Source organism: Aulonocara sp. 'chitande type north' Nkhata Bay, linkage group LG4, assembly GCF_057382095.1.
Source record: "Aulonocara sp. 'chitande type north' Nkhata Bay isolate Kocher_YH1m ecotype deep benthic linkage group LG4, A_spYH_male_GT1.1, whole genome shotgun sequence".
Classification (NCBI taxonomy): domain Eukaryota; kingdom Metazoa; phylum Chordata; class Actinopteri; order Cichliformes; family Cichlidae; genus Aulonocara; species Aulonocara sp. 'chitande type north' Nkhata Bay.
In genome coordinates, this window is record NC_141347.1 from 7794687 (window position 1) to 7809619 (window position 14933).

Genomic DNA, 14933 nt, shown 5'->3' on the forward strand with positions numbered 1-14933 from the left:
TACACCTTCGTTCACAGATTCACTTTGTCTAGGGTTTATTTCTGGGATTTCACACATTTCAAATCATGAATACATGATGGGCTTGGACTGACAACATTATGAATGAAATGTGCTCTATCCCCAGATAGCAAGGAGACATCGTTTCAATGTTTAGTCAATATCAGGTGATTCTATTGAATCACTGTTGAAATCTGACGTTGACCTAACGTCACTCTTGCACCCTTTAACATTGAAACAATGTCAGATATTGAATCACTGTTGAAGTCTGATGTTGATTTTCCATCACTTCGCACCCTTGGTTACTATTGAAACAACAATACAATTTGTCATGTCCATAATAATATTCCTATAATATGAAGCATCTGGCATTATGAAATAAAAAAATGACAGACATCTGTATCAATACCAAAGTAATTTATTACATTAAGAAAAAAAAGTTTCTTTGTTACAGGTATTGGTTATAGGTCACTTATTATTTTATTTTAAGTTTACTCAGGGATCGAGCTGGATATCGGGCATCCTGCACCACCCATGTGATCTGGAGCGTAGAGGAGACATTTCTGCACAGCTTGGCCGAAGGCAAACTCAGAAACAGCGTTTACCCCACCGGCTGAGTCAGGCCATCTAGGACACAAACACAAAAAGAAGGGGAAAAAGGCCAAATTAGAGCTTAAATATGAATAACCTCTTGTCAGTTGTCTTCAGCAGGGAGAAATTATGGGATTAATATGAAAGTCACAAGGAAAAAGTCAGCAAACTGCTGCATCACTTTGATTCTCAAAGAGCCATTAGCTGAGAAGCTCAAAGCCTAATTTTCTAATAATGAATAAACCAAACTACTGGCAGTGAAATGTATTTCTATTTCTATTTGTTGGATCTCCCAATGATAGCCTGCTGTTGTATATTCAATCAGAACATACAGGAGAAGGCCATTTTAAGCAGTTTAACTGAATTTGACAATTTCTAAAGTTCTGGGTTACAAAAGTACCAGAACCTTTAAGAACTTACCATTGCTTTATTCACCTCCGGTCATTGCACTTCATCTCATCTATGTTGTTAAATGGCTAATCCAGAGGCAATACCCCAGCATCAACAGGGTCAGTGCTGCAGGATTAACCGAAGGCTCTGAACTCCTCACGGAGGTCCCCGACTTCTCTGATCAGCTCGTTTATCATGATTACGTTTTTGGAAGGCTGCATCTGTTGACAAGAACAATAACACAAAGAATACTGGCTTGTGATAAACTGGATAAGCATTGTGATGAAAAAAAAAAAGACTATATCCATAAGTGATGGCTTCACATTTTGCATTCAGGTTTAAGTAGTTCAATCTGTTAAAACTGTTTACAATTTAGCCTTTTACATATAAATGGTATATGATAGCAAAGCAAAATATGATGATATTCAGCAGCATAAATTAGTGTTTTGAAGTTAAGATTACAATGAAATTGTGATGCAGCTCATTGTTTCAAAGCATACCGTCATTAGAGAAGGTACTGAACGCAGACTATTTGCTGGGGAGGTCGCATAGCTGTGTAGGTTGGCGAAAGGAGCCGGTAGCTGGCCCGAGCATCATGATGGTTGCTAGAAGTGAGTTGGGGGGGCAGACTGCAGAGTGGTGGAGCCTGTATAGAAAAATGTTTAAAAAATTAAAAATTACATACAACTCGTCTACAGAGGTTCCTGTTCTCACACACACATATATACACACACTAAACATTACATTATTACCCAGGCCCCACGTGTGAAAACACGTGGGGCCTGGGGAAACCTTTGATTTTGGAGGTTGCTCATCATCAGTCTGTAACTGTATAAGGGATTTGGTCTGAAAGAAAACAAAATATCAGTATTGTGTTTTTTGTTTATTTTGCTTTAAGTTACAGTAAAATTTACATCACACAAAAATGGTTAAAAACTAGCAATAATTTGAAGACACGAGTATCTTACTTGTTTATGGGTCGATTGTACTTTACTGATCTGAAATGAGAAAATGGGAAAAAAAACAATGTCAATAAAAAGAGGAAAATAATGTTATTCAAGATAAGCTCCAGGTAGGAACGTTCATTATTAAAGTCGCGGAAATGTAAAGTCACGTGATCATTCGGTCTCAGGTGACTCTTTCACGTGTTTATAAATGGAAACCGGTGCGGTCAAAGCTTCAAGTGTAACACACGCATTGTATGCATTTGTAGCGGCAACTTTCTGGATCATATTGCACACATTTGTAAATCGTTTGTGGGAATTAACTCTGTATACAGCAGCCATAGAGCGAGAGCAAGCCGACCGCACGGCTAACAAAAGCAAATCGCCTTATAACGGAAAGACATGAATGTGGGTCATGGAAATGTTTTCTTTGTTCAGCGTTGGTGTTGTCTGTGAAATTTATACTTTTCTCCTTCTGTTTAAGTTAGCTTTAGTAATATCATACATACGTCGACCTTCCAATAACGAATAACTAAATTCTCACATTCTTATCTGATAAAGCCGAGAGTGTCGTGCACAAACTCAGACTGTGTCTCCGGTGTTCTGACAAAACGTCCGGTCAACTCTGCTGAGCTTAAATGGAATTTTCCCGCAGCCTGATGGGACGTACCACTGTGAGAGGGGTGCTATGGAATAGTCCAAGTGGTAGCAGCTTTAATTTCCCGCTCAACCATAAATCGATGGTTTTTCAACGTGATTGTTGTCACCTTGTCAACTATAAATAGATCAACAATCAACGATAACAGAACAACGGTGAATCAATGTTATTTCACTGTCAGTGTCAGGTTCCATCAGTATTTTAATGTTCTTTCAACACTGATTTTGACATTTCAATCCTGACGATTCTGATGGATCAGATGAAAAATCAACATTAGTTCAATGTCTCCTTGCTATCTGGGTCTGGAAGCAGCCGGTCCCCCTCCCCTTTTGACGGGTTGTGTGTGAGACTTTAAATTAGAGATGGCACGATACCACTTTTTTATGTCCGATACCGATATCATAAATTTGGATATCTGCCGAAACCGATATGAATCCGATATAATGTTTTTTAATCAACAAAACTGTTTTTTAAATATCTTGCTGCATTTTGTATAAGTTCATACTCAAGTTTAAAACAACAACTACACTAAAGCTATTCTGTTATACCTGTATGCAAAAAAAATATTTCATAGTTCAGCAATACTGATCAATCTAATAAACTTAGACCTACACCATCCTCCCTATTCTGGTATTTTAAAGAGTACTTAGCATAAATATTAAGCAACCTAACTAATAGGGTTCCAACTCCCAGCAACAACAAAAATAAATAAATAAAAAATAGGGAACCACCCCTCACGCTCCACCTCATGATGCTTAATCGACGTAATCAACCTTAATTTGATGCAGTGTGAAAAAAAATGCACAGAAATCAATTATTTTTCAAGAAATATTAAATAGATTCAACATCTTTCTTCAACAAAATTGCAGACTGCACAGATGGTACCTTCCCAAAGGAAAAAGTACTATAGCTTACTAGGGTATATATATTAGACTTAATAGTTACTATATACAGTAATGGACTTCTATACATTTTACATCAGATTAAAACTTTGGGTGTAAGATTCAGATAAATATTAAATAATTAAAAGCTCGACATTTTAAATGAGAATAAGAAAGAAAAGTATGTCTTTGTGCCCCCTTTTCCCTGTTAATGCCCTATCGGCCCCCCTGGCTAAACTTTGCTAGATCCGCCCCTGCACAGTTACCAGCGTCAGCTACGTAGAAAAAGATCCTGGTGTAGAAAGTAATATTAAATAAATTCTAACAACAGCTGATCAAGCTTAAACGTGCTGCTGTTGTTTATCCGCTGGTTTCCTCTTTCTGGTGCAAAGTGGGCCAAAAACAAACCAGAGAGACGGACTTGCGACAGAAAAGCCGATCAGCTGATCATTGATCAGTTTCATGATTGAAGTAGCAGCCGGAGAGCGAGAGGCAGTCCCTAGTTAAGCTTAACGCAGGAATGCTTTACAAACATTCAGAGGTGGACTTACACACTTGCTTTACTTCTCTCGGGATAACTTTGTCGGAGATGAAATGCCGGGTTGCTAGCGAAGCTCCACATGCTATCCAGACCACCGACAGGTCCCGCATGCCACAGCCGCTCTATCACGTGATGCATACTGCTCCGACGTGCTAACGTTCTGAGGTGAGTTACGGCGTGTTGCAAGTTTTGTGAGGTGCTTTCGTGATATTTAATGGATCGGATTACATTTTTTATTTTTCTCCGATATCCGATCCAGTAATTTAGGTCAGTATCGGACCGATACCGATACGTAATATCGGATCGGTCCATCTCTACTTTAAATCATCAAACTATAAAATATAACTAGAGGAAAAAAAGAGACCTCTACTCATGCTGGGCTACAGGAGGACAGCATGAGAACAGGAAACAAAAAAACCCCTCCTCTGCACAGAAAGCACATAAATGTCCACAGTATAACATTATAGAGCCTAGAGTATTTAAAAGTAGAATGGGAGGCAGAGCCTTCAGTTTTCAGGCCCCTCTTCTGTGGAACCAGCTTCCAGTTTGGATTCAGGAGACAGACACTATCTCTACTTTTAAGATTAGGCTTCCCGGTCTGGATGGGCCTGGGCCCCCTTTCCCTGGTGGGTCGCGGAGTATGGGGGTGCCTACTGGGGTCAGCGGGGGAGCTGGCCCCAGGGAGGGGTCACTTGCCCCTCCCTTCCTTCCCTCCCCATCTCCAGCTGCCTCCCTCTTCCCGCTCCACCACAACCACCCACACATACAGGACCTTGGAGTAGGGGTATGTCACCAGGGTGCAGAGGAGGCTACCCCCCCCTCTGTCCCCTTCTGGCTGCCTCTGCCTCAATTTTATCCCACAACTTAGACATTCACATTATTCACACTCTCATTACACATACATATAGGATCTTGGGGGTGGGCACGATACACGGAATCCAAAGTACCATCAGGGTGTACTGGGGTGTACACCCGGAATCCAAAGTACCATCAGGGTGTACTGGGGTGTACACCCGGAATCCAAAGTACCATCAGGGTGTACTGGGGTGTACACCCTGATGGTACTTTGGATTCCGTGTATCGTGCCCACCCCCAAGATCCTATATGTATGTGTAATGAGAGTGTGAGTAATGTGAATGTCTAAGTTGTGGGATAAAATTGGCGTCGTTGCCCACCTCTCAATGTTAAATACACGTAGACATTGAGGGCTAGCAGGAGGGACTATGCGCTTACCTGCTGCTCTCTGGCAGGTAGCTCCAAGCCCTCCTGGGTTTTAAATGCACCTTAGAACACACATGCATCAACACTACAATGAGCGGGTGGAGGGAGGTTTGGAGTCTTCTCTCACCCCCGTTCTCTGCGACCTGCTGGAGCGGGGGGGCTAGGAGGAGGAGTTGGCCGTCCGACTGCGGTCTGGAGTGTGGGGCCTCCCTGCTGCTGCGGAGTCGGGGCGGTCTGCCTCCCCCCACCGCAGGGAAAAGGGTAACACCACCTGGGTCTGGGTGCAGTTCCCCCCTCCAGGGGCAAGGGTACCTAGACCCGGTTTGTAGAGTACGCTTGGGGAGTGTGATCGTGTGTACAACGTCTCTTTATGTCTGTCTCCACGTTGGTTGAGTGTGGAGTAAGTGCATATGAGAGCATGAGGGTGGGAATGGATGTTTGTGTCTGTGTGTGCCTGTATTTCTGTGTCTATATGTCAGGTTGGGTGTCAGGCGCCACCTCTCTGGGGACATCTCAGGCCCTCCAAGGTTTGGAGGCCTATCTCCCCCTACCACCACTTCCCCTGCCAGTGGCGGACTGCCTCAGACATCGGTGCGTTGGTGGTTCGTTGTGTCCGGGGATGGGCGTCCAGGTACACACCGGCTCACTCCTTGGCGGCCGCTTATCGGGGCCTGGAGCCTGGGGCTCGCTCGGGCCACTTCGGAGGTGGGGTGCCCCCGGCGTCTCAGCCTGGGGCTTGGTCACTCAGGCACAGCTGGCTGCCGGCGGAGCTCACGGGCGCGTCACTGCAACTCCCCCTGGCTTCTGCTCCGCGGCTGCTGAGTGAGCCCTCATCTGGGACTCTCCTCAGCTCTTTCTGGGACAGTGGCGCGGCTGCCCCTCTGTTGGTCTTCCTTGGTCTCTTGTGCTCTGGGGGCCTCTGGATGTCTGGAGTTTTGATCTCCTCCATACCTGCTTCATGCCCTGGAGGACGGGGCTGTGGCCCCCCCACACCCTCTAGCAGATTATTACATGAAGGAACCTTTTAAAAACAAGCGTCCATGCTCACAGGTGTACACACGGGTGATCACACACACAAACTACACCCTTTTTGGCTCCTACCTCAAAGCACACTGTGTTCTGTTGATCTTATGTGCTGCACAATAATGTTTAATATTTAGTATTTACTGTCATATTCCCATATATCATTGTGATGTTGTTTATTCTGTTACTCTTGTTCTCTTCTGCTTGTTTTCTTTTTTCTTTCTCAGCAGGTGATCCAGGTGATCGATAGATGGATTTTTTTCTCTGCTTATTCTGTTGGTTTTTGTCTTTTGCCCTTCTCCCCCGTCCCTCTTCTCAGCTGTTTCTCTTTCCCTCTTTCTTTCTCCCCTTCTTTCCCCCAGTCAAGTCTGTCTCGTATTCAGTAAGTGAAAATAAAATAAACAATAAAAGGTGAATCAAATGGACCATTACCGCAAGGCTGGGATGGTCAGTTTGGTAAAGTAAATCCGTTGGGCATCTTTCTTTGCCTTTAGACAACAATTCTGATGCAAAAGAGCCAAACGGGACAGGCAAAAAAAAATAAAAATGATTAGGCTTCAAACTTTCCTTTTTGCTAAAGCATATAGTTAGGGCTGGATCAGGTGACCCTGAATCCTCCCTTAGTTATGCTGCTGGTGGATTCCCATGATGCACTGGGTATTTCTTCTTCGCTCACTATGTGTTAACAGACCTCTCTGCATTGAATCATATCTGTTATTAACCTCTGTCTCTCTTCCACAGCATGTCTTTATCCTGTCTTCCTTCTCTCACCCCAACCAATCACAGCAGATGGCCCCGCCCCTCCCTGAGCCTGGTTCTGCCGGAGGTTTCTTCCTGTTAAAAGGGAGTTTTTCCTTCCCACTGTTCGCCAAAGTGCTGCTCATAGGGGGTCATATGATTGTTGGGTTTTTCTCTGTATGTATTCTTGTAGGGTCGACCTTACTATATAAAGTGCCTTGAGGCGACTGTTGCTGTGATTTGGAGCTGTATAAATAAAATTGAATTGAATTGGTATCAGACATAGTGGTGCAATCTAATGATTAATATTTTAATTGATGCTCAGTGCTGCATGTTGCATCCTAAATGTTATGCAGCCATCTGCTGCCAGCTGCCACAGAACTGCAGCATTGTTGTAGATCAATGTCCTAATGCTGTGAATCTAAGACCTGATCATGTTATTGGTTTCAAATGCCTTTGTTTAGACACTTTTTGACCCTGTCCATTGAACGGTCCTAAGATGGCATATCTGAGTGCCACCGCTCCCAAATAACTGAATGGAAACGTGCAGGTAAACAGACACATTAGCTGGAAACCTGTGCTAGGAATCTCATTGCACGAGGACCAATGAATACCTGTGCAGGTGAAACTGCATGTCATTTGCATGTGATGTTTTCAGTTCTCACATATTATTTAAAACAATAACGTCTTTTATGGTTAAATCCTCACTGCAGTTTTGCACAAACTGTAAACACCAAAAATGATTTTAAATTCTCTTAAAATGTAATACTGGGTATTTTATTATTTTTTATTTTATTATTGTTATGTTCTTTCTTAATATACCTGTACACTTTGTACATGTTCATGTAAAGCTGAGAAACACGAGCATTACAGGTAAATGTTGCTACACTGATTATCTGTATATGACAATAAAACACTTGTCGACTGGACACTACAGCTTAGCACTGTTAATACGAAAGCCTACTTTTAGCATACTTCCGTCGGGCCGGCTTCCCTGTCGCTCAGTCGTAGCCTGTTTTCCATACAAATGGGTTCATGGCAGAGTTGCACTGTGTCGGTACAGCCACATATTGCCGCAAGTTGTCCAATCAGCAATAGGGTCCACTCGAACGACGAAAAGGAGCGTAGGCGTTCACGGGAGTGCTGCGCGGTCACGTTATTCTGCTGTCACGAGCCTGATCCGAGCCGTACAGTGCAGGCTAACGAATTGGAGCGGACATCAGCTATTCAGGACATAATATTTTTAACCAAATTTAGTGCGCGAATAGAGAGCTCAAGGAAGTCCGACCGCTGGTTGGTATTTGAGACGCTCTATTGAGTTATTCCGATCGACCGGTGATGTGCTCCAGTATTTGAATGATATTGCTAGTCAGCTAGCTAGCTGTTAAGCTAGCTTTACGTTACGTGACTCGAAGTAATTGAACAATATACTCTCGGACAGCATTCTTACTAACACGTCTGAGTGCATTTAGCTTTAAGACATTTATCAGTAGCCGTTTTTATCTTTAGCAAATTTTTGTGGTATGAGTTATACGTAATTTCCAATCCAAGGTAGATGAGGATTGAATGAAATAACGTTAGCTTGCCATAGCCAAGGAAACAAGCCAGCTAACAGGGATAACGTTAACTTATCCCGCTACTTGTTGATAGACTGCCATCCAGCGGATCTAGTAAATGCTACCTGAGTTACCCACCTAAAAGCAGCGACCGAACCTGGTAGGCAGCAGTCAGTCACAAAGTTGCAGACAGGCAAACGGCTACTACTAAACATCAAGTTTGCCATCGTCGACTCCAGTCCGCTGTGAGAGGGTGACCGGCATCAGTGTTTTTCGGAGAAGGCCAGAGTGAGGACAGAAACCTGCAGACATGCCGGCTGTGTCGAAAGGAGATGGAATGCGCGGATTGGCTGTTTTCATTTCGGACATTAGAAACTGTGAGTTACCTTTCTGTATGCTTCTTCATCATATGTGTTGTTATTTCATTGTGTCGTCAAAGTTGACATGGCTAATGTCGTTGCTGGTGATCGTCTCACACGTCATGCAGCGTTGTCATGTGGTAACCTCGACGCAGAAAGCTGTATCTAAAAAATCAGTTTGGTAACGTTTAGTGAAACAATCAATGATTTCTTACGTATTGACAGTAACGTGACGGTGGTGAAGTCACCTGCAGGAACAGAATAAGCGATGTTAGGCTGATCAAACGCTTCCTGTTGTGTAGTTGTACATGTTGGAGAGCTCGGGGACGAAAGTTCATTGAAATTTAGTGTCGTGTCAGGACGCTCCACATGCAGGGAAGGAAGACTGAAGCTCACACGGAAACCAGTGGTTGGTATTTAAAACAACAACAAAAGGAGCAAAGTATAAAAAATAATAATAAACAATACTATTACGTGTAACAAAATGCTACATATATCCAGCAATTGACTGCAAAGTTTTATATAAATGTCTTTTTTTGTCAGTTTCCTAGTAATATTTATTCCAGTAATGACGTGAATACCACTTTTCACTGTTACTGAGTAGTAACAAGAACATAGGAAGTAGTTGCCATCTACTGTTTCCTTTTTGCTGTGATTACACATGCCAGTGCTTGATGTGCTTGTCACTGCACACCTGACAGTTCTTCCAGGCTTACACTGACAGGCAGTAATGGCTACTTCATGGTCGAATGTTTGATACCTCCAGCTTTCACTGTGTTATTCTGCCTTTTGGGCACATTTAAAGAGAAATTCAGCAGAAAATAAAAATGTGGACCAACAACTAGTGTAAATGTTCAAAGTGACGAATATTGCAAACATTTGCAGAGGCGTCTAGATGACTTGTTTTCAAACGTGCTGTATCAGGCAGGCAGACATCTCCAAACACATGTGATTTGTAGCCTTGGGAAATACACTGGATTACATGTTATCAAATACTCATTTGAAATAAATAGTAATAACATGACAGGCTGTATTGGAATGTTATTGACAAAAACCTGTGAGAATGAATTTCAGTCTTGTTATGTCAGCAACACACTTATGTAAATCAGACTGTGCAACTGGTTGTTTTTTGTCTTTATATTTCATTTGGAGGTACTGGATGAGGCGTATCTGTGCTAATGGAAGCCTGTTAGAAACAGTTGTCTGCTGCCTGGCCAGTTGGGGAGTGTACCACTTCTTGGGCAGATGGTAGTTAGAAAGCTTTAACTCATCAGCCATGCTGGTTGGTAGCCGTCTATCGCTGTTTGAGCAGGAAGGCGGGCTGCAGGATGACCCATGATTAAATCCCATTCATTTATCATCATCATTGCTTTTCATGGTAAAAATGTCTTTTACTGACAAGCTCTTTGGCTTCTGCTGTTCCAGTGTTGCTTAACATTATAGCTGTTTAAGCAGAAAGTAGATCTGTCTTTAACTGTAGTGTTACTTCTTCAGACTAAACACGAATTAGGTCAGTGATTGGCAAATGCAGGCACATGGTCAGTAGGGCTGAACGATTATGGAAAATAATCTAATTGCGATTTTTTTGCCCCAATATTGCGATTGCGATGCGATATGCGATTATTTTTTTAAGGTCTTTGTCTTCTGTATTATTAAACAAAGACAAGCAATACATCATATAGTATGGCCAATACTATATTACATTAATTTTAAACTGTTCTTTCCTGGAAGACAGACCTCTGTTATGATGACATGAGGTGATGCATGAATTGATGACTGACATTTTTATTTAACTTCTTCAATCACAACAGTATATTTGAACATACACAATAGTTTATTTTTAGCTTACAAACATCTGAGCATAAAGTGCTGACAAGGAACCCTGGTGTAAACATTAAAATGAAAGTCAGTACAATGTGCAGATTGCAGAAATATACATAAACAAAATCAGTGGCTTTACCACACTCAGTTTTTCGACATCTGTGAACTACTAGACAGTCATTCAATTAAAAAATAATATTAAATAAATAAAACTAATAAATAAAAAATACACACATCTTACTGATCTCTGCAGTCAGTAACATTACACATAAAGTGCAAACATAATAGCAATTGTATAAACACACACACAAACACGCCTTTAAAGTTTAAAGGCGTGAAATTGGACGGTCTAGTTCTGATTAGCATCACCGCTGTCTCGGTGGAGTTTAATAAACTCGGCCGTCTGCTTCTTGCTATCTAAAATATAACCAGACACTGGTGTAAATTCTCGACTGTCTCATACTTCTGTTTAATAAGTTTTCTGTTTGACGTTTAGTCAGCTGTGTGAAAACCAAGGAGGAACCCACCCGGGGGATTAATAAAGTTTTATTTTATCTAATCTAATAACTTTAATCTCAGCCAAACCGATTTACTCACGAACAAACAAAACACTGAAAAAAGCCCAACAATAACATTTTTAGGTTGTCTAAGTGACTTATATATTACGTTTAACCCGAGCAGCGAAACTCCGCGGTGATCTGAAAATGATGTGCCGGGAGTTGTGCCGTTCTCGGCCGCATCAGTAACCCTCGAGCTCCCGGCTAGCTGTCGAGCTGGTGGGTAGCAGACGCCTCTGAAAACGTCGAAGCACTTTTGCAAATATGGGATATCTTGATAAACCGAGCAGATATTTGATGTTTACACAACTACTTTCTCGCCTGAAAATATGTTAAAAGTTTATTTTGTGACCCAGAAAGATTAGTATGAGTAATTTTAAAACTTAGTAGCGGCCGCCATTGCTGGAAACTGGAGTTTGGCTGGGCCGCGCTATGAATTCTGGGATATGGTAGTAATTTGGACAGCCTTCGGCACGTCGCTGTGACGTAATCGGTCTACAAATGTGGCCTCAGGAGGATGCAGCCCATGAATTTGGACATGTCCAGAGTATAATCGCAGCCTTTGCGGTTAGAAAATTGCACTTGATCATGTCGCGATATTATCGCAAATGCGATATATCGTTCAGCCCTAATGGTCAGGCAGTGGTTTAGGGAGAGCTTGTTGTGGCAGAACATGTGTTTTCAGTATCGTTTGATCATGTTCGGTTAATTATGGCCAAAATCATGATCAGGACGCTGTTGTGTCTGTTCTGTTTGATAGGGCCGAAGCACTTATAGTTCATTTCGATTTTATGAACATGGCACCAATTGAAAACAATAGTTGCTTCATATTGTAAAGTAAAAGTGGCATGGAGATTTTGCCATGAAACAGGAAGTTGTTGTTGTGAAATCTGGTCGTGTAATGTCCCAAGATGGGCCGTAGCCTAAACCCAGCTGAAGCCAGGTATTTGGCAACATTGTGAGGCTTTGTATTTGAGGAAACTCCTCGTGGGGATCTTACTGGATCAATTTTAAAATGGGATATTTTTTTCTGCAGGAACATCCCAAAGCCTTCCAGTTCATCTATGTGAGCTCACAGCAGAGCGAGACTAAAGATTGATACAGAAATGTGTCATCTTCCTTTTGCGATACTTTATCAACACACCATTGTCAAATATCAGTGGTGAGCGAGCCTGAACGTTCATCCAGTATGCAGGCTCTCTAACTGACCTCACTCATCCCAGCCTGTTTGACTTCATGGGGACACTCGTCCAAACAAGAGTTTATTCATTTGCTGGGGTGCAGAACATTGAATAAAGGATGGATAGTGAGAGCAAGTCAGAGTATTATTCTGTTAAACCGACACTAACAAACAGCCTCCAGTATTTATTTCAGTTTTTTAATGCATTTCTTTAATAACATGCTAGCAGGTGCACAGCGGTGCTGTTGGTAACACTGAGAGTCGTTGGCTCCAGTCCAGTCGGCGCTCTTTCAGTTGGACTTTATTTGTTCACTTCAGTTTTAGTTATACAGATCGGCAGCCTGGCCCAGGGTCTACCCTGCTTCTCACTCCATGACAGCTGGGACAGGTTCCTGATGGAAACATAGTAGAACAGCAACAACAGGAGTCATCACACAGTTATTTTAACAGTGTGTTGAATGGAGTAAAGTCATTCCTGCTTTCTGTCTTGCAGTTAGAGCTGAGCGATAAAACAATAGAAATCCTGCAGAAACATAGTGGCTTCATAGCTGTAAAAACATGGTCATTATAAAGTCGGTCGAGCTCGTTCCATCCGTGTTTTGACAGAAAACATGAAAGGTCAACAGCAGTTGCACAGGTCGCAGGTCTGATTCATACAGACGACTAACTGCCAACTCCGTTTAGGCCGTAGTGCCCGTCGTGGACCCTCTGTTCCCCTTGGACAATAAGCGGTTCTCAGTTTTACTTTTGTTCTGCTTTGTTTACACTGTAAACTTTGTTGAATTTATGGTGAAGACTCACACAAAGGCTTTCACACTTTCCATTTTTGGGTTTGTTTCCCAACAATTGAAAATTGTTTGTTTTTATACCAAAAACCAGCGATAGAGGCGCTCAGCTGTGAAAGGCTGGATATTGTGGACACCCACCTTTGAGGGGACATTTTAGTGTCACGGTCAGGAGTCAAGTGTTGTTTCAAATCTTGTGAGCATAATAAGATGAGAAAAGTGTTTCCTAGGGGTTTCTTTTTCATACCGTACGTACATCTGCTAGCAGGTGGAGGGCTTTTTGTTTGTTTTTCCCGCTTTAGGCTGCAGTGGCTTCAACACAGACCACATAAGATGTGTGGAAGTTGGGCAATTTAAAAGTAGGAGCCATCAGACAACCAGACAGCCTTTATAGAGGATTACATTGGTTCCCATGTTGTGGGGATAACCTAGACTTGGTCACAAACTAGAGATGGCACGATACCACTTTTTTATGTCCGATACCGATATCATAAATTTGGATATCTGCCGATACCGATATGAATCCGATATAGTGTTTTTTAATCAACAAAACTGTTTTTTAAATATCTTGCTGCATTTTGTATAAGTTCATACTCAAGTTTAAAACAACAACTACACTAAAGCTATTCTGTTATACCTGTATACAAAAAAAATATTTCATAGTTCAGCAATACTGATCAATCTAATAAACTTAGACCTACACCATCCTCCCTATTCTGGTATTTTAAAGAGTACTTAGCGTAAATATTAAGCAACCTAACTAATAGGGTTCCAACTCCCAGCAACAACAAAAATAAATAAATAAAAAATAGGGAACCACCCCTCACGCTCCACCTCATGATGCTTAATCAACGTAATCAACCTTAATTTGATGCAGTGTGGAAAAAAATGCACAGAAATCAATTATTTTTCAAGAAATATTAAATAGATTCAACATCTTTCTTCAACAAAATTGCAGACTGCACAGATGGTACCTTCCCAAAGTAAAAAGTACTATAGCTTACTAGGGTATATATATTAGACTTAATAGTCACTATATACAGTAATTGACTTCTATTCATTTTACATCAAATTAAAACTTTGGGTGTCAGATAATTATTTATTGAAAGCTAGACATTTTAAATGAGAATAAGAAAGAAAAGTATGTCTTTGTGCCCCCTTTTCCCTGTTCATGCCCTATCGGCCCCCCTGGCTAAACTTTGCTAGATCCGCCCCTGCACAGTTACCAGCGTCAGCTACGTAGAAAAAGATCCTCGAGTAGAAAGTAATATTAAATAAATTCTAACAACAGCTTATCAAGCTTAAACGTGCTGCTGTTGTTCAGCCGCTGGTTTCCTCTTTCTGGTGCAAAGTGGGCCAAAAACAAACAAGAGAGACTCACGACAGAAAAGCCGATCAGCTGATCATTTAAGCAGTTTCACGATTGAAGTAGCAGCCGGAGAGCGAGAGGCAGTCACTCGTTAAGCTTAACGCAGGAATGCTTTACAAACATTCAGAGATGGACTTACACACTTGCTTTACTTCTCTCGGGGATAACTTTGTCGGAGATGAAATGCCAGGTTGCTAGCGAAGCTCCACATGCTATCCAGACCACCGACAGGTCCCGCATGCCACAGCCGCTCTATCACGTGATGCATACTGCTCCGACATGCTAACGTTCTGAGGTGAGTTACGGCGTGTTGCAAGTTTTG

The 14933-nt window shown here is 42.0% G+C and overlaps 1 protein-coding gene and 1 long non-coding RNA gene across 10 annotated transcripts in view; one reads left to right on the plus strand and one right to left on the minus strand.

Moving 5' to 3' along the window:
* Positions 1-405: 405 nt before the first annotated feature.
* Positions 406-9264, minus strand: LOC147331896 (uncharacterized). Of its 4 annotated transcripts, none has more exons than XR_015128735.1 (6): positions 9148-9264; positions 8927-9064; positions 1947-1976; positions 1479-1824; positions 1009-1199; positions 406-624 (listed from the first exon to the last, which is right to left on the minus strand). It is a non-coding gene; the product is annotated as an uncharacterized LOC147331896 (long non-coding RNA). The 4 variants fall into 4 exon arrangements; XR_015128736.1 differs by having other exon boundaries at positions 7949-9064; XR_015128738.1 differs by lacking the exons at positions 8927-9064; positions 9148-9264 and adding an exon at positions 2467-4463.
* ap2a1 (adaptor related protein complex 2 subunit alpha 1) overlaps positions 8056-14933 on the plus strand; it is a 37781-nt gene continuing 30903 nt past the window's right edge. For 2 of the 6 annotated variants that reach the window (XM_086288214.1, XM_086288215.1), the window contains exon 1: positions 8057-8917. In XM_086288214.1, the coding sequence (XP_086144340.1) occupies positions 8851-8917 (67 nt within the window). In that variant the 5' untranslated portion in view covers positions 8057-8850. Of the gene's footprint in view, positions 8918-14933 lie in introns of all 6 variants that reach the window. The other 4 variants (XM_086288216.1, XM_086288217.1, XM_086288212.1 and 1 more) reach the window with 3 other exon arrangements.